The 19,954-nt window shown below is 41.7% G+C and overlaps 1 protein-coding gene across 3 annotated transcripts in view; it reads left to right on the top strand.

Annotated features, from left to right (window-relative positions):
• The window catches only part of LTBP2 (latent transforming growth factor beta binding protein 2), a 190,661-nt gene that overhangs the window by 67,937 nt on the left and 102,770 nt on the right, over positions 1 to 19,954 (top strand). For all 3 annotated transcript variants that reach the window (XM_072625677.1, XM_072625676.1, XM_072625675.1), the window contains exons 4-5: positions 9,398 to 9,585; positions 18,421 to 18,591. In XM_072625677.1, coding sequence (XP_072481778.1) covers positions 9,398 to 9,585; positions 18,421 to 18,591 — 359 coding nt within the window. The remainder of the gene's footprint in view (positions 1 to 9,397; positions 9,586 to 18,420; positions 18,592 to 19,954) is intronic.

The raw sequence follows: 19,954 nt of genomic DNA, 5'->3' as shown, positions 1-19,954 counted from the left end.
TCCATTTTACAAATGGGGAAACAGGTTAAGTGACTTGCTCAATGTCATGCAGGTCATAAGTGACCAAGGTCAAATGTGAACTTAGGTCTTCTACAAGACCTGGTGCTCTATCCACTGCGCCACCTTGCTGTCTTGAAACTCATTGACTTGGCATAGCAATAGATCAGAACAATTTGTTCCAATGGCCATGAAAGTGACCCAGGCAGGCACTGTGGAGTGCTTAGAGCTTGGTCAGACAATCAAAGATGCCAAGGTCATCCACTGCATCCCAGGCCTTTGCCAATCATCCTGACTTTTGCCTTGTCAATAGAATCTGATGATTCTGGAAGACAGAGTGAGGATGATGACTTTGTGCAACTCTGCCTTGCTTAAATCCAATTTACACAAAAGTCAAGACATCACTGTGATGTCGTTGGTCCTCTTGTAGAACTAAAGATGAACAACAAACACAATAGGATCAACAGCTACTTACTAAGGGCTTACTATGTGCCAGACACTGTGTTAAGAGCTGGGGATCCAAAAAAAAAAAAAGGAGCAGAAAGGAAAGGAGAAGACAAAAGAGGAGAAGAGAGGAACCGTAAAAAAACCCAAAAACACAGTCTCTTGCCTCAAGGAGATTACTTTCTACTTGGAAACTGTCTCTTAGTAATATCATTATGCACCTGAATGTTTTGGAAGGAGAGGGTGCATTAGACTATGCTGTAAACTGCTTGACGTATTAGTCAGAGAGGAGACCAAGAGCTGACCAGTAATGATGCTGCGTCATAAGGTCAGCATCAGCTGTGTCCTTGACAACCCTTTCTGAGCCCTATACCTCTGACTGTGCTCATTCTTTTTGGGTGTACTGATTGGAAAAGTCCCAAGATACTGACGTCAGCCGCCATTCTTAGCCTGAACTCTGGACTACTCTAGTTGCCTCAAATAACTCGGTATAGGGATAGACATAAATCTTTCCCCTAGTCTACCCAATGCAGATTGGGTTTGGTTTGGTTTTGTTTTCAAAGAAAAGACTTTGCTTATAAAGAACTTGCAGAGCACAGAACTAATGAGTTTACAGAACTCAGAAATCCTGTCTTAAGTATCTACAATTTGTCCACAGATGAAGAGTATATAGCTCTTGGGGGCAACAAGCCCCCTTTTCCAAATTCAGTCAACTGTTCTCACTAGCCTTTAATTTAGCCTGGTGTCATTTAATGTTCCATCATTTTCCTTTGCTTTAAGTAAAATAGAATTAGAATTGGAAGGGAATGTAGAGATAATCAAACTCAATCATTTTACAGATGAGGGAACTGAGGCCCAAAGGGGTAACCTGCCCAAGGTCGCAAAGGGACAGCACCAGGATTTGTATCCAAGTTCTTTTTCCACTTCATCCCCAAAAGAGTTTGAGCCACGTAGCTAGATGCCAAGCTTCCTAGAGATGGCATCTGGCTCATGAGTTACCCCCTACCATGACCTAAAGCTGACTCCCTTTCTTTTGTTTTCTTCCAAAGCTAGCCACCACCCCCAGTTATATAACCCGGAGTGGGAGGGCCTGATATTTGATGAGTCCTGTTAACACTGGCCCAGCAATGGCCCTTCCCACTTTCTTGTGTTTTTCGAGATGTTAGTCACCACACACCAAGGGAAGAACCCATTCAAATTCCTAGTTTACAGTTTTGCAATAGTTACAAATAACTTTTAAAATGTTACAATGAGAAACACACCATAAAAAACCCACCATAACAATAAGGGAACAATTCTTTCTCCTCTCCTTCCTTCCAAAGCTACTTACTGAGTGCCCACTATGAGTTACTCCTCTCAAGGGCACTATTGCTCTCCCACTGTACCTTTTGGGATCTGCACCTATGATTTCACTGGTGTGGAGAACTTCTGGTTTGGAAACTCGTCCTCCAATGGATTGGCAAGTGTCTGCAACTTACAGTCTTAGACACTAAGAAGTTAAATGATTTATCTGTCCATGGTTATGCTGATACTCTATCAGAGCAGAACTTGAATGCAAGTCTTCCTGACTTAGTCACTAAGGCTGGCAAGGAATATGATTATTTGTGAAAGCCAGAATCAATTGTTTGTCCTTTGTCTACAGGGATGAGGGTGATGCTAATTCATTATTGGGAGGGCTGATGCTTCAGGTATTTTTCAATAATGGGGAAGAATTCTCACATAACCATCTAAACTCTCCTGATTTTCCTTCTGTTCATTAATAACTATTTAAAAACACAGGATCAAGTGCAAAATGGGGATAATAAATTTGGAAATGGAGGTGATCTTGAAGGTTATCTATAATAGCTCGCAACTATATACTGCTTTAAGGGTTTTACATATGATATAGTCTATGACTGAAAGGTTTTTTTTTCTCAGTGTAAAATTAACTCACCTTTAAGGTAGGGGTTCTTAACCTTCTTAAGGTATCTGTGGACTCCTTTGTCAGCCTGGCGAAACCTCTGGATCCTTCTCAGAATCACGTTGTTGGTCTTTTTTCTTCTATGAGCATCAGATTAGAGGCAGCCAGTGATACAGTAGATAGAATGATGGGAAGGCATGAGTTCAAATCTGGCCTCAGATGTGTCCTAGCTGTGTGACCCTGGGCAAGTCACTTAACTGTGTTTGCCTCAGTTTCCTCATCTGTAAAATGAGCTGGAGAAGGAAATAGTGAACCACCCCAGTATCTTTGCCAAGAAAATCCCAAATGGGGTAACGAAGAATTGGACACAACAGAAATGACGGAACAGCAACCGAAAAAGCCTCCTTTTCAGAAATTTCTGAGGAAAAGCCTGGGAGAGATTTGTATAACCCAGCCCAGTTTCCCTAGAGGAAGATGGGACAAGGAAAGACAAACAGGAGCGCAATGCTGCCTCATTTTCTTCATGTGTAAATTGGAGTTAATAATAGCAATCACCTAACAGAGTTAAAATGAGATAATATTTGAGATAAAATGAGATAATATTCATAAAACACTTTACAAACCCTAAAGCATGATGTAAACGCTAAGCTATCTTAAAATATAATGGAAGGAAATACAAAATTTAATTTAGAGGTTAGTGCAGATAAAGATGTCACTTCCCTCCATTTGAGTTAATGGATTCCTTGAAATCTATCCATAGCCTCCTTCCATGGATCCCAGGAAGAAATTAAAACCCTTTCTTTTGGGCATTAAATGCTTTACAAACCTCTTCTTGAGACTGAACCTAGAAATCCTAGTGTCCTTATCTCTGATCAACTAAATTTAATCTGAATCAAAAAGAAAGAAAGAAAGAATTCCATTCCCCAATTGATAAATGGTAAAAGAATATGAACAGGCAGTTTTCAGAGGAAGAAATTAAAGGTATCTATAGTCATATGAAGAAATGCTCTAAATCACTATTGATTAGAAAGATACAAATCAAAACAACTCTGAGATATCACATCTATCAAATTGGCTAACGACAAAACAGGAAGATGATAAATGTTGGAGAGGATGTGGGAGAGTTGGAATACTAATTCATTGTTGGTGGAGCTGTGAGCTGATCCATCCATTCTGGAGAGCAATTTGGAACCGTGCCCAAAGGACTACAAAAGTGTGCATACCCTTTGACCCAGCAATATCGCTTCTAGGACTGTTATCCCCAAGAGATCATAATAATGGGAAAGGGTCCCACGTGTACAAAAATATTTATAGCAGCGCTCTTTGTGGTGTCCAAAAACTGGAAATCAAGGGGATGCCCATCAGTTGGGGAATGGCTAAACAAGTTGTGGTATATGAATGTAATGGAATGCTATTGTGCTATAAGAAATGATGAACAGAAGACTTCAGAGAGACCTGGAAGGACTTATATGAACTGATGCTGAGTGAAAGGAGAACTTTGTACACAGCAACAACCAGAGTGTGTGAGGAATTTTTCTGGCAGACTTAATACTTCATTGCAATGCAAGGACTTAAAAAATTCCCAATGGTCTCAAGGCAAAATGCCTTCCATATCCAGGGAAAGAACTATGGAATTCAATCGCAGAATGAAGCAGATCACATTCTTTTGTATTATGTTTTGTTTTGTTTTATGATTTCTCCCATGCATTTTAATTCTTCTATGCAATGTGACTAAGGTGAAAATGCATTTAATAGGAATATATGTGTAGAACCTGTATAAAATTGTATGCCGTCTCAGGGAGAGAGTGGGGAAGGAGGGGGGAGAAAAAAATCTAAGATATATGGAAGTGATTGTAGAACACTGAAGACAAAATAATAATTAAAAAAAAAGAACAAAGGACAAACAGCAATGACAACTGGTGAGGAAACTGAGGTCCAGAGGATTAAAGTGCTTATGTCAAGATTACAAGTCAATCAATAACCATTTTTGGGGGCAAAAAAAAAAAAAGAAATAATTTTATTAATACTTCAAAAGTAAAGCAATTTCACCAATGTTGGGATATTCCCAGTGATACAACTCATGACCTGTCTCTCTACAATTGAGTGTACAGTCTTTACGAGTTTCTGCGGCCGGACAAAATTCATTTCTTGCTGTCTATCCCTCCGATGAGCAACCTCCCAGAACTTAGCAGGGCTGCTTTCAGACACATGGTTCACCGTAGGGTCTGTATCTGAGCCTTTCTCACTTCACGGGCCTGCCTTTTCTTGGGCTCTATTTCTGTTGCCTTTTAATGATTACGGTGATATATATAGCGCATTAAAGTTTGCAAAGCCCTTTACCTGTGCTATCTCATCGAATTCTCATAGCATTTCTGGGAGATAGGTACTATTATTATCCCATTTTATAGTTGAAGAAACTGAGACTGAGAAGTCAAGTGACTTGCTAACTAGTATCTGTGGCTGAATTAGAACTCAGGCCTTCCTGACTCCAAGACCAACCTTTTATCCGCAGCATCACCTATCAGTTGCCTGTGAGAGCCCAGAGTCCCCTTCATACCATCGTGCGATATGGAGTAGGATTTCAGTGGAGAATTAAATATATAATGAATTTCAAAACCTCTTTCACTTTTAGCTTGGCCAAATCCAAGAACTGAATCCAAAGGTCAGGTTCAAGGGTGCCAAATGGGGTGTATGTGGAGTACCCCACCCCATACTCCCCCCATTCACCCTCCAGGCACTTGCTGAATCTATTCACCAGCCTGTGGTCTAGTATCACTGAGAGGTCTGTGTTGACCCTCACTCCATGTTTACTTCTCTTTCCCCTGACTGACACCCTCTTGACAACAATGAAAAAGGTTCATATTCCTGCTGCAGCTGGCTTTGCTGGCCCTGTCCCCAGTAATGGGGAACAGCTGTCAGAGATTTGGACTCTCAGCTGTGCTCCCATCTCTGGCCAATTGTCTGTCAAGCTCTCCCTGTGTGCTGGATCTCCTGTCTGAAGCTGCGGGATGCTTTCCTAGAACCCATCCCAGAGACAGAATGGATAGAGTTCTGAGCTCAAAGTCAGAAAGGACACAGTTCAAACCCCTCCTCTGACATTTAGTGGTTATGTGGCTATGGGCCAGAATGTTAACCCCCCTAATTTTCAGTTTCTTCATCAGTGAAATGGGGTTAGCAACACCTGTATTACCTACCTCATAAGGTTGGAATGGTTTTTTAAAAAATTAAACTAGATGTGATTTTATGAGGAAACTTACTCTATCAATGAAAATAAGCACTTTTTCTGCATCTTCTAGTGCTGCCTAGAGGCGCTATGTGGTTAGGTTACTTGGCTAGATCAGAGGGAGCTTTTGAATAAGGCTCTTTCTGAATTTAAGGCTGGTTCTCTATTGGCTAGGCCAGCCTGCCAACAATGCTTATGGGGAACTAAAAGCTATGTAACGTAAACAATAAATCAGCCACATAAATGTTCTCAATCCCCAGGGCAAAAAACAAAACAAACAGCTGAACTGGGAGGTGTGACTAGGGTTTTAATCAGGTAACAGGTGCTAGCTGTCTAGTTTTCAGGGGTGAGTGGAACTGGAGCTCCCACAAGCTCACTGAAATGGGGAGCTGGAGAGGCTGGTAGGCCTCAATGTGTTTTGGAACCTGGAGTTTAGAGGAGGCAGTAGATGAGAATGGATATGTTTCACAGAAGTCATTGGATTGGAAGGGGGGGAGGGATATATATGCAGGGCCAGGGGCTCCCACTGCTGGTGCTGGATTCTGAAGTTTTGTCCTGTGCCCAGAGTGAAAAGGACATGCTATATGACTGGTTTTGTTCCCTCAACTTAACTTGTGATGTCAGTGGTGGAGGGAACCAATGTTCAATAAGAAAACTCCCTCTCCCTCTGCACCTGCAATGCAATTCATAACCTTTGGAGGATTACCTCCTACTGTTCATACTGAGATGTTAAATGATTCAGGCAGTCTACAGAGGAATCCAGTATGTGCCAATAGGGATTTGAACCCAGGTTTTCCTGACACCAAAAATCCACTTTGCAATGATCCTATTGACTGGGGATTTGGTGAAGAAATAAATGCCTGTGGAGAGTGGGGGTAGGGAGGAAAAAAATGCCCAATGGAGGGCTGGCATCAGTTTTTCACCAATGAATTCCCAGACTGGACCCAAAAGTTTTCCTCCTTCATTTTCTCTATTACCAGCCTAAACCTAGACCTTGAGAAAACCTGACCATTTTTTTCTAATTTTCTGGACAGGCAGTGAATCCAAGAGAGACAAGGTTGGGATTTACAGAAAGAAAAAAAGTTACTAAAAGGATTAAGGGAAAGAATAAACTTAAATAAAGCCAGGCACAAAACCCTAAAGTGGTCAAGTTTGTTTATGCTAGCTAGAACTGTTTTTCTACTTAACCCTGTCTCAATAGCTGAAGGCTTTTCTCTTTAACCTTGGCCTAGGCCTCTCCTACCATAGCTTGTTAAATCACTTCCTGTAGTTTCTCATTGGATTTCTTGATCTTTATTTGGTTTGGTGCAAATTTCAAGTTTATGCTGGAAAGGGGAGTAGGGGGAGGGGGCTAGGTGGCCTGCCTCCATTGAGGTGGCCATCCCACCTGGAAATCCCACCATTTCCCTCTCCTTAACAGGTAGAAAGGGAACGGTAGAGCATCATCCAAGCCCTTCCATGAAAGAAATGAGAACAATGGATAACTATCAGACAGCTGCCATTGTCCACTGAGCGGCAGACTTTCCCACCCATGTGGAGGATTACATTTGTTTGTTGGTAAAGATACTTGACTCCCCTTTGGGACAGATTGTGTTTAGAAGGAGAAAATGATTAAAAAGACAAAAACTAGAAACCTACTGTTTTTTCACAAGTCAAGTACCCTAAGTTGCTCATCTGGGCCTAAAGAGCTGGGGTTGGGGTAGAAGCTGGTCCTTGTTGAAATGTAGCCCTAATGAGGATGATACAGGTGGGCTGGACATGCTAGGCCTGTAGCTAGCTCAGGACAAGTGGGGATTTGTCCCTGGACATCTACATGGAACCTGGGGAAGGTCCTTTGTCTTTGAGATAACTGTGGTCCCAGTGCATTGCCTCGTAGTCATGCAGTACCCCCTACCTCCAAGATCCTTTAGCCATAGCACCCTTTCCCAAGGTCTGACTGCCCTCCAATCCAACCCCTTCATAATAACAATGGTTAACATTTATATAGCACTTACTATGTGCCAAGCACTTTACAAAAATCTCATCTCCTCTTTACAGCAATCCTGGGAGGTAGGTGCTATTATCACCCCCATTTTACAGATGGGGAAACAGGTTAAGTGACTTATCCAAGGTCTCATAGCTAGTAAGTGTCAGAGGCTGTATTTGAATTCAGATCTTCCCGACTCCCAGCCTAGCACTCTATGTACTGAGCAACCTAGTTGCCCCTAAGAATTCCTACTATGCTTCTGGGACATCAAAGGGCACTGGGCTTTTGACCAAGGCTTTGAGGGTGGGGATGTTACTATCACTGAGTGAGTCTAAAGATCTAAAGGTCACTTTGAGTCTGACTTTTCCTAGCTCTGCCCCTTTAAATGCAGAAGGTGGCAGGTAGGAGAATAGACTCCTTGTGTGGACCCCACTCCCATACAATTGCGCTTGAGTCTATAGCTCTGCTCCTGACTAGATTTGGCTTGCCTGACCTTTAGGTCAATCCTGATAATTTTATCCTCAGCATTGTTTCTGACCCTATCTGTCTCCTCTTGAATATTTGATCCAGCCTACTATCTCTTACTCCCATTTCTGCTACCTCTTCTAGCCTTCTTGTAAACTGATCATTGATTTGCTATCTCAGATCCTGGTCTCCGATGCTGAACTTCTTCCCCTGGGCAATAGGCAATGATCTGTTCTTGGCAACCTCCGGCTGTTAATTCTAGACTGGCTGAAACCAGCTGTTTAGATGTAGCATTCCATGGACAGACTTGGAGACTTAGGACCAGAAGATTTGGAGCTAAAAAGAACCCTTGAGATATACTAGTATAATCCCCTTGTTGTGTAGATGAAGAAAGCCAGGGTCAGAGAAACGAAGTAAATTGTCTAAGATCTCAGCTGTAAAGACAATGATTATTGAATGATGAATGTGTTTATTTGATTTGGAGAGGTAGCTGCTTAGTGAATAGGCAGCTGGTCTTAGAGTCAGGGAGAACTGAATTCAAGCCCTCTCTCTGACATATAGTGGCTGTGAGACCAAGCAAGAAAGGAAACAAATATTTATTAAATGCCACCCTGCATGCCAAGTACTGTGCCAAGCACTGTACAAATATTATCTTATTTGATTCTCACAAAAACTCCGAGAGGTAGATGCTGTTGTTATGCCCATTTTACAGATGAGGAAACTGAGGCAAATAGGGGTTACATGACTTGCCCAAGATGATATAGTTAGGAAGTATCTGAGACCAGATTTGAATTCAAGTATTCCTGATTCCAGACCTAGAGCTGGATCTCTTGTACCACTCAGTTGCTGACAGAGATGATGACTTGCCCAGGGTCACTAGGAAGTGTCTGAAGCAGGATTTGAACTCTCTTCTTCTCAGTACTCTATCTGCTGCAGCATCTGGGTTCCTCTTAGCAAATCATTTAATCTCTTAGTGCCCCAGGTTCCCTTCTAAGACTCGTAGAACAGGTGCCTTGGGCATTGGTAGAGGAATTTTCCTCACCGGGATTTCCTTATCCCAATCATTCTCAGGTCCAGACCCAAGTAACAATAACAATAATGATGATGATAATTCAGATGCTCCTGGAATGATTCTTCAGTTAACCTTGTGGGCCCTTTGTACCATCAGTTACCTTGACCATGACCATCACCTTCACCTTCACCATTACCATCAGGAAGCTTCTAAAAGGCAAGGACCCCACTGGTTTGGCTTGATGTCTTCATGGCCAGACATAGCATCACACCTCATCCAGTGATGATGACAGTGGTGGGGGTAGGGTGGGAAGAATGCTTCTTTGTGTCAGAGAAGTATATATAAGGAAGAAGTCTGATATGTAAACATCTATGCTGTCTGTCTCTGCAGGAATACAAACCAGATCAGCCATCCCATCACTCCCCAGCAGCAGCTGAGGTCATCACCAACCATCCGGCGGTACCCAGCAGTGGTCACTGGCCAGCTGACCTCCAATGCTCTAGCTGGAGGGAATGGTTATGACCAGGGGGACTCGACACACCAAGCAGCACATGTGGGTCATGGCTCACCCCTCTGGGGTAAGAAATCCCTGCCTTTGTCCTTTACAGGATAACCCAAGTTACATAAAGATTCTGATCACCTCCTCTACTTCCTCCATCACTTCCATATACACAATAGATGCCCCTGGGGGCAGGCAGCAACTGGAAAGACACCATTGATCCATAGTGTCCAAGGCTTTTGGTACCAAAGAGAGAGCAAGTCCTAGAAATAAGTTTCCTTTTGCCTCTTCCTTCTTTCTACCTTTCTCTTGACTCATTGGCTATCTTGGCCATCCCATTAGATACTATAGCCAGTAGTTGGGAGCTGAAGCTGATTTCTAGTGGGGGTAAGTGGAGGAGAAAACAGGAGAGGATCAGGGAGGAGGCAGGTAAGGAAAGGATAGGTTATGACTCATTCTGGAAAGAGGTATCTTGTATGAAGATTCTCATAATCCTTAATTTCTGACCTTGATGCATGTGTAGCTACAGTTGTCAGCTCTACAGCTGGCAGTTCATTTGGCACCTACAAGTCCATGGATGCTCAGATTCATCAGAAACCATAAAAGAGGTTAGAAGACAAACCTTGCACAGCTCAGGTCCCATCCATTCAAGTGCTTTGACTACTGATGCCCTTGTCTTAATCTAGCTGACTTTCTTTTTCAAGCTTTTCTATATTCAAACTCCCAAGACAGACTTGTTAAAAAAAAAAAAATTGGGGAAGGGGGAGGCAATCAGGGTTAAGTGACTTGCCCAGGGTCATACAGCTAGAAAGTGTCTTGAGAGTGGAGTTGAACTGTGCTCTCTTCACTGTTCCACCTCGCTGCCCCACTTGTTTATTTCTATGAATTCCCAGCTTATGGTTTCTGAGAGCTTTCAACAACTAGATTTTTATCTAGACTCCCTGGTCACTGTCCACACAAAGCCACATTAACCAGTTAACTTGTAGCTAGCCAGGTGATACAGTCCCAGACTCTGTCTGATCGGTGATACCCAGATACTTCTCATACCTCAGAGTTACAATAATTAATGATTGCCACTGTTTCCATAGTGCTTTGAGGTCACATCTCATCTCAATTCTCACCTTCTTCAAGAAACCATTCCCAGACTTCTTAATTTTAGTGCCCTCCTTCTGAGACTACTCCCAATTTATCCTGTATACATCTTATTTGTGCCACAGTTGTTTGTTGTCTTTCCTCATTTTCCCTTTGAGAAAATCAAAGCTGAAATGTGCCCAGGGTCACAGTTAGTAAATGTGTCAGGTGGGAGTCAAACCCAAGTCTTCCAGATCCCAAAGTTATTGATCCATCAGCTGCTCAGGCTGGCCTATGCATTTTTTTATCCTTCATTCACGAAGAGGACCAATGACTTCAGGAGAATGATGTCTTGACTTGTGAGTGAATTGGATTTAAATGAGGCAAAGCTGTGCAAAATCATCAGCCTCACTCTTTCCACAAGGGGCATCAGGGTCCAGTGACAAGACAGGTCAGGATGATTAGAGATGACCCCGGATACAGTGGGAGACCTTAGCCTTTTTAAGTTAAGGTCTTTTCCAGGTCTTAGGTTGTCTGAGGCAACACCCATTTAGGAGTTAAAGGCTAGGTAAGAATTGAGGCAAAAGATGACCTAGTTTGTCTTCACAGAGGAATCAGCCTGGGAGGGGAATTAATCTCAGACTGAGTTAGAGAAAGAAATGGCAAACCACTCTAGTATTTTTGTCAAGAAAGCCACAAATGAGGTCACGAGGAATTAGAGAAGACTGAAAAACGACTGAACTGAATGTATCTGTGCTTTGAAGTGTACATGAAAGGGTCAGATTAGCAAGGGAAAAATCGGGAGACATGATCTTAAATGAAACTTTTCATTTGCCTGACATTATCCTTTTCTGGGGATCCCTGAAGATTTAATTATCTCGGACCTTTATTTCCTGGAAACCCACAGAAGGAACATGACAGGGTATGATGCTGACTTGTCCTTGTGAGGACGGATTCAGAAGGTATTGTCAGTGACATGGCCCTCACTGGCCTTATGACACAAACCTCACAAAGCTAATTTTTGGGGATACTGTCTGTGCCTCAGAACATGGCCAGCTCAGAATAGATGTGGTATGACATTTATAACCGTTGTGGAAAACTGTCACAGCATCAGCATCATCTTCATCACCATTGTAGCTAGCATTTCCATAGCATTTTAAGATTTAAAAACATTTTGTAAATATCTAATTTTATCCTCATGATTATCTTGAGAGATAGATGCTAGATGCTATTATTCTCATTTTACAGATGAGGAAACTGAGGTAGTTGTTGTTGTTGCTGAGTTGTTTCAGGTGAGTCCAACTCTTTGTGACCCCATTTGGGGTTTTCTTGACAAAGATATGGGAGTGGTTTGCCATTTCCTTCTCCAGCTCATTTTATATATGAGGAACTGAGGCAAACAGGGTTAAGTGACTTGCCCAGAGTCACACAGCTAAGTAAGTGTCTGAGGCCAGATTTGAACTCATGAGGATGAGTCTTCCTGATTCCAAGTCCAGTGCTACATCCACTGCATCGCTTGAGGTTGAGAGCAATTAAGTGACTCATCCAGGATTCATACAGCTAGTAAGTGTCTGAGGCAGGATTTGAATTCATGTTCCTAATTTCAAGTCCAACATTCTGTCCACTACGCCAAAGCATATGGGATAGGATACCCATAAACATGGAACTCTTCAGTCTTGTTGATGTACCACACAGAGGCCCTACCTATCTTTTTCCCTCTCCTCCAACACTGTGGAGTTTTACTGCAGCTGTATAATATATATGATAGCTAAGGAGATGTTGAAGGCATCATCTAAGGGGCTGGTGTCTCATGAGTGAAAATGGTTTTTCTCTGTGCTTTTTGGGTTTAGCCATAGGCAGCCCCATTAGGACTAGTGACTATAAAAGTTGCCTCAACACCCACAAAGTCCTGCTACCCTGTTTTCCTTACTGCACTAACAGCAGCTATGCCAAGGGTAGCAGGAACGATTAATTTTCAGTGGAAAGTTATGGTAGTTGCCAAAACCCAGGCTTTCATCAAAATGCCAAGTCAGCAGAGTTTTTGATTGCTGGCCACTGTGTTCAGAGGAAGACAGATTTTCAAGGACAGTGATAGTTTAAATGGAGGGGAAGACTATAGTGAGTATGCTAGTGATTTACATTCATGGGGGGTTGCTGCGGGATAGGTGAGACACACTGTGCAGACCTCAGAGAGAGGGGAAAAAGATACCAAACTATACTCATACCTAGACAGGAGTCATCCATCCATATGACCTCCATGAGGAATTTAGTGCACCAAGAGGATGGATCCTGATGGAACCTTGAAGAAAGATGGAATTTTGAAGTTGGACCATGTGATCCAAGGCAAGAAAGTTGGAGCCTTGAAGTAGAGCCATGTGGTCTGAGGCAAGAGAATCAGAGCCTTGAAATATTCAATCAGTCAACAAGTATTTATTAAACAGCTGTTAGGTTGCTGAGTCCTGTGGTTTGAGGCATGAGAGTCAGCACCTCAATAATAGCAGGAGACAAGGGACTTACTACCTCAGTGAGAGAAGAAGGGGAGTAATGGTGATTTAGGGCTTTGATAGGAGAGAGAAAAAAAGGGTTTGGAGCCTATGGAGAAAGGTGGAAAGGTAGATTGTGAGTGAGAAAGGAAAGGGATTCAAAGCCTTAATGAGAGAGGGTTGGGCATAGTTAAGAGATACCCAAACTCACTGGGACCAAAATAGAAGGCCACAGGCTCTATTATCTTGATAGGGATTGTCACCCTGACCAAAACTGCTTCTAACCTGTGGATGGCAGAGCTAAATAGAGTAGACTAGAGACAGGAGAGTCAGGAATCAAACAGAAGTTTATTTCAAGGGGAGGGAAACAGGTTCCAAGCAAGGAGGGGGTCTAAACACATGTGCCAAGGTCCCGCCCTTAGTGGAGGGACCCAAGCAATGTGGGGAGATCTCAATATATACACCAATGGCTTCGCAGTGAGCTGTAGACCTGACAGTGAAGGGTAACAGAAACAATAAGACAGACAAGTCTGATTCATAGCAGGGTTTCATGACTTTCTAAAAGTTAAAGGGCTTGTGTATGAGTCCATTCTGCATGTTTTGTTCCATTACATTAATGGCTTTCAGATTTTTGGGTTTCAAGTCTCCTGTACAGTCTTAAAAATGGAAGATTCCCTCAAAGAGTTTTTGTTAATGTGGGTTATATCCATCAATATTGATTGTATTCAAAATTAGAACATCTTAGTATTATTCTAAAAACAGTGTTGACCTTATGGAAAGTCCCTGGAAGTCCCTGAAAGCATCTCAGGGGCTCCTCGAGACCCCCAGACCACACTTTGAGAACTTTTGGGTAAGATAAAACTTGTGATGGTATGAGTAGTTGGCTGACATAAAGTAAAGATGTAGGTCACAGAAGCTAGAAAAATTGTAACTGGGAAACAGAGGAAATAGAATAAGACCAAGGACAGCAGTAGGAAAAGTGAGAAGCCAATAGTGTCCTTTTGCTTGGGGAGAATTTTGTATAGGGTTGTTTTTGTTGTCATTTCAGTCATGTCCAACTGTGACCCATTTGGGGTTTTCTTGGCAAAGATACTAGAATGGTTTGTCATTTTCTTCTCCATCTCATTTTATAGATGAGGAACTGAAACACACATTAAGGGACTTGCCCAGGGTCACACAGCTAGTAAGTATCTGAGGTTGGATTTGAACTTATGAAGATGTCTTTCTGATTCCAAGTGCAGTCTGCCACCTAGTGGCTCTTTTGTGTAGGGATAAGAATGTAAATGGGCAGGTAGATGGTACAGTGAATAGAATGCTATATCTGGAGTCAGGAAGACCTGAGTTCAAATTCAGCCTCAGACACTTACTAGCTATGTAATCTTGGGCAAGTTACTTAACCTTGTTTGCCTCAGCTTCCTCATCTGTAAAATGAGCTGGAGAAGGAAATAGAAAACTACTCCAGTATCTCTGCCAAGAAAGCCCCAAATGAGGTCACAAAGAATTGGCCACAACTGAACAATAAGAATAACAGTAAGAATATAAAAGGAGTTTGGGCTCAAATTTGGGAGGGTCCTTAATACAGAGCTGGGCAGTTTGTATTTTTTCAAGTTTTTGTTGTTTTTTTCTGTTTCTTACATTGCCATAGCTATTCCAAGTATCCCTCCCCCTTGCCCACCCAAACAGCCATACAACAGACAGAAATTTTTTCAGAGAGGAAAAAAAAAGTCAGCACCACCAACATTGAACCATGAAAGCACAACATTGAACAAGCTAGAAAACATGTCCATTGTATGACACTTGTGGCTATCTCATCTCCACAAAGGGTACGTCTTCCTTACCTCCCACAAAATGAGGGTGTCTTCTCATCTCTCTTGCTTCGAGTCCTGATTAGTCTTTATTTTTTTGTTACACTTACTTTTGATTTCTTGGTATGTGGTTCTTCCTGGGACAGTTTGTATTTTATTTGGTAACCGAAGGTGTATAGTCCAAGGATAATATGATCAAAGGGGTGCTGTAGGGAAAACAATCTGGCTGGAGAATGGAGACATTGGAGGGGGAGGAGAAGGGAGTCAAGGAGACCAGTTAGCAAACTATTGCCATAGTAGAGGTATGAGGTAATGAGGACTTAGACTAGGGTGATGGCAGCAGGAATGGGGAAGAAAGGCTCCATCAAGATGTCCGTTCACACAGGATGGTTGATCTCATTCAGGAGCAAAGCAATTTTATTTGATTAAAATCATTCATACTAAGGTGTGAAGGACTGGCAGACTAAACTCTGTCAAAGGTTATATGCCTTTTGAAAGGGAAGCTTTTTCTCTGAGCCAGAAGAACAGTGGTTAGCAACTTGGCACCCTGTTCGGAAGAGGTGGCCAATTCTTGAGCTGGACTGTTAGCTTCTCAAGGTCACGGAGTCCAGGCTTATATTTCTCTTGGATTCTCTCATAGGTCCTATATATATTAGGTGTTTAATAAATGCTTATTGGTACTTTGGTTTACCTACTGCCCCCATGGCATCTCTAACTGCTTATATACTTCTTGAAGGTCTTCATAATATTGGGGGTGCTCCACCAGATGTGGAGTCAGATGACCTGGGTTTGAATCCTGGCTCTGAAACTCTTACTACCTATAAGACCTTGGCAAGTCAATTAATTTCTCAGGGCTCCAACTTCCTCATCTATAAAATAAAGGGGTTCAGTTAGTGATCTTGTAGGTCTATCTTCTATGCCCTTTTACCACCCCCCCCCACCCCTTCCAGTCTCCCAGGCCTATAGTGTTGTATTTTCCCTGACTTCTCCCTTTTTCCTCTCCTTACACATCTAGTCATTTGCCGAATCTTGGCTACATCTGTGACATCTCACACCTGACCTCTCTTTGCTTACTCAGCTACTCAGTTCAGGCCCTGATCACCTATCATCTCGATTATTTGTTTATTTTATTTTTAATTTAGGGAATAAAACAAGCATTTCCATAACATAATAAAAAAGATGATTGCACATGAAACTGCAAATCTATTATGTACAACTTGCTGTTCCTTTTAAATATATAACAAAGTTATCATGTCAATTTCTTTTTTCTCTTCCCTCCCTCTACTCTAGAGATGACCACCAAGACACAAATATACATTTATATGTATATACACACACACACATATACATATATATGTAAAATTATTCTATATATACTTCTATTTATCAATTCTTTCTCTGGATGCAGATCGTGTCTTTCTTCATATGTCCTTTATAGTTAATTCGGGTATTTATAAAATGACTTATTGGCTCAGTCGTTCTTAAAACAATATTGCTATTACTGTATATGATATTCTCTTGATTCTGCTCATTTCACTCTGCATTATTTCATGCAAGTCTTTCCATGGTTTCCTAAAATCATTTTACTCATCATCTCTTATAGCATAAGAGTATTCCATCACAATCACATAGCAGAACTTATTCAGCAATTCCCCAATTTATGGACATCCCTGCAATTTCCAGTTCTTTGCCACTGCAAAGAGAGCTGCTGTAAACATTTTTGCGACATATAGGTTCTATTCCTTTTTCCCTCATCATCTTAGGAAATAGACTAAGTAGTGGTATTGCTGGGTCAACGGCTGTTTAATAAGTCTTTGGGCTCTCACCTAGATTATTGCAAAGGTTCCCTAATGGGTGTTCCTGCCTCAAGTCTCTCCCCACTCCAATCCATCCTACAAATGGCTGTCCATGTCATTTTGCTTAAGCATAGATGTGACCATATGATTTCCGTACATAAATCCAGGGGCTCTCTGTTGCTTCTAGAAGCAAATACAAGGCATCTCAAAAGTCTTGTGCAGTTTCAAGACACTAGGGCTTAAAATGGCACTAAGACTTTGGGAACAACCTGTATTAATTCCTCTGTTTGGCTTTTAAAGTCCTTCATGCCCTTGCTTCAGCCTACCCTTCTAGTCTCATTGGCTCCCAAACTCTGCAGTATAGTCAGTTCCTCATACACAACAAGCACCCCATGCCTTTGTACTGGCTCCCCATATGCCTGGAATGAACGCCCTCCTTACCTCTGTCTCATCGACTCTCATCCTTCAAGATGCAGCTGGAGCATTGTTACTACCATTCCATCATTTGCATTTGTGTCCAACTCTTTATGATCCCATTTGGGGTTTTCTTGGTAAAAATACTGGAGTGGTTTGCCTTTTCCTTTTTGACTTTTTCCTTTCCAGCTCATTTTACAGATGAGGCAACTGAGGCAAATAGGGTTAAGTGACTTATCCAGGGTCACACAGCTAGTAAGTGTCTGAGGCTGAATTTGAACTCAGGTCTTCTTGACTCCAGGCCTGATGCTCTATCCACTATACCACCTAGCTGCCCTAGCTGGAGCATTATCTTCTTCATCAAGACATTCCTTATCCCTCAACTTCTAGTGTCCTTCCTCCCAAACTACCTTGTCTTTAACTACCTTTTGTTTATTTGTTTTTATTCTCTTTGTAATTCTTCTGTATATGCTTGAGTATGTCATTATTATCTCCCTGTTAGAATGTAAGGTCCTTGGCAGTAGAGATTGCTTCATTTGTGGTATTAATATTTGTAGCACCCAGGATAGTTCCCAGCTTCATAAATACTTGCTAGATTGAGTTAGGATTCAAATAGAGTGTTTGATGTTTTAGATTACCCTGGGCAAGTTACTTATGCTCCCTAAGCCTCAGTTTCCCCATCTTTAAATAGGGATATAGTGCCTATAGAACCAATGTCACTGCATTGATGAAATCATGTATTATTGGATGGACTTGCGATTTCTTTTGGAAAAGGGAACTCACCTCTACCAATGCAGTTCAACTGACTTGCAGCTTATATCCTTAGAACCACTTCAGTATTTTTGCCAAGAAAACTTCAATGGGTTTATGAAGAGTCAGACACGACTGAAAAGATCTAACATCAAAATCCTTAAAAAGTCACCCAGAGGACACTGGTCCTGAAGTCAGGAGGACTTGACTTAACACTTAAACCTGATTGCCAGAAAGAAAGAAGGAAAGAAGGAAAGAAAGAAAAAGAAAGAGAGAGAGTGAGGGAGGGAAGGGAAGGGAAGGGAAGGAAGGAAGGAAGGAAGGAAGGAAGGAAGGAAGGAAGGAAGGAAGGAAGGAAGGAAGGAAGGAAGGAAGGAAGGAAGGAACCAAGGAACTTGGAAACACTGAGAGGTTGTAACCAGCAGCCACTCTATGTCAGAGGCAAGGGTGGAACTCAGATTGTTTTGGGTTCACTTAGGTCAACTCTCTACCCACTGGACCAAGCTGTCTCTTGCATTAATGTACACAGGTGCTAACTATCAGTTACTTTGACAAGGATTTTCTAATATTTTGATTCTGTGATATCTCAATACAGGACTCAACCTGACTGAGAAAATCAGGAAGATCAAGATTGTCTTTACTCCAACCATCTGCAAACAAACCTGTGCCAATGGACGATGTACCAATGACTGCTCCAAAGGGGACACCACCACCCTGTACAGTCAGAGTGGCCATGGACATGACCCCAAGTCTGGCTTCCGCATCTGTGAGTCACACCAATTCCTGTCTCCTCTGTATTCACTAATGGAAAAGTTCCCTTGGGGTTATACTACAGTTAGGGAGAAGAAAATGGAGAGAGCAGGGAGAAGGAAGAGTCATCCCTTTTAATTTAAAGCAACTTACTCTTATTAAGCTTGAACTCTGTAAAGAACTAAATACTTGAGAAAGAATACAAAGTTTAAATAAGGTGCTATCTTTTCCCCTCATGAAATTTTTATCATTTATATAATTACAATGAACTGAAATGTCAAACCATTCCAGCATGTTTGCCAAGAAAACCCCAAATTGGGTCATGAAGAGTCAGACATGACTGAAATTACTGAACAAACAAAAAATTAATATTATAATGTATAACTATATTAATATTGTAAGTAACGTTAATATCATAATTTATATCATATGTTCATAAAAAGATGTTTCCTGTATTAGACAGTGAAGGAAACAGAATGCATGTACAGATAGCTGTCATACAAAATAACAAATAAGTGTCTAGAAAGGCCTGAAACAAAGTACCTTGTGAGGATCGCATGATAAGGTTCAAAGGAGCAAAGATTATTGATTTGTGGAATCAGGGAAAGCTTCATGGAAGTTGTGATATTTGTTCTGGGCTTTAAAGTATGGATAAAATTGCAGACAGGCAGCTAGACTGCACAGTGGATAGAGCACCAGGCCTGGAATCAGGAAGGCTCATCTTCCTGAGTTCAAATCTGCTCTCAGAGAGTTAATAACTGTGTGACCCTGGGCAAGTCATTGAACCCCTGTTTGCCTCAGTTTCCTCATTTTAAAATGGGGATAGTAGTAGCATCTACCTTTCAGGGTCGTTGCGAGGATCAGATGGGATAATGACTGTAAAACGCTGAACAGAGTTCCTGGAACATAGTGTTCAACGTGAGCGATCGTTATCGTTATTAAATAATAATTGCACGGTGCCTGGAGCATAGAAAGTACTCTCTATATGTTAGCCATTATGATTGTTATTCGTTGTTGTTGTTGAGTTGTTTCAGTCTTGTTCAACTCATCCTGACCCCATTTGGGGTTTTCTTGGCAAAGATCCTGGAGTGCTTTGCCGTTTCCTATTCCAACTCATTTTACGGAGGAAGAAACTGTAGTAATAAACAGGATGAAGTGACTTGCCCAGGTCACACAGCTACTGTGGGTAGGAGGTCAGATTTGAACTTGAAAAGATGAGTCTTCCTGACCCGAAGTCTGGCGCGCTACCCACTGAGCCACCTAGCTGCATAACAATTGTGAAGTAGTTAGCATGGTGTCTGGCATATAGTAAGTTTATATAAATGTTCATTATTGTTTTGTTATCATTCATTGTTTTTATTCTTAAAAGCTATACTCAG

This window comes from Notamacropus eugenii, chromosome 7 (genome assembly GCF_028372415.1).
Source record: "Notamacropus eugenii isolate mMacEug1 chromosome 7, mMacEug1.pri_v2, whole genome shotgun sequence".
NCBI lineage: Eukaryota > Metazoa > Chordata > Mammalia > Diprotodontia > Macropodidae > Notamacropus > Notamacropus eugenii.
The sequence above is the reverse complement of the archived record's forward strand: the minus strand, read 5'-3'. Positions and strand labels throughout refer to the sequence as shown.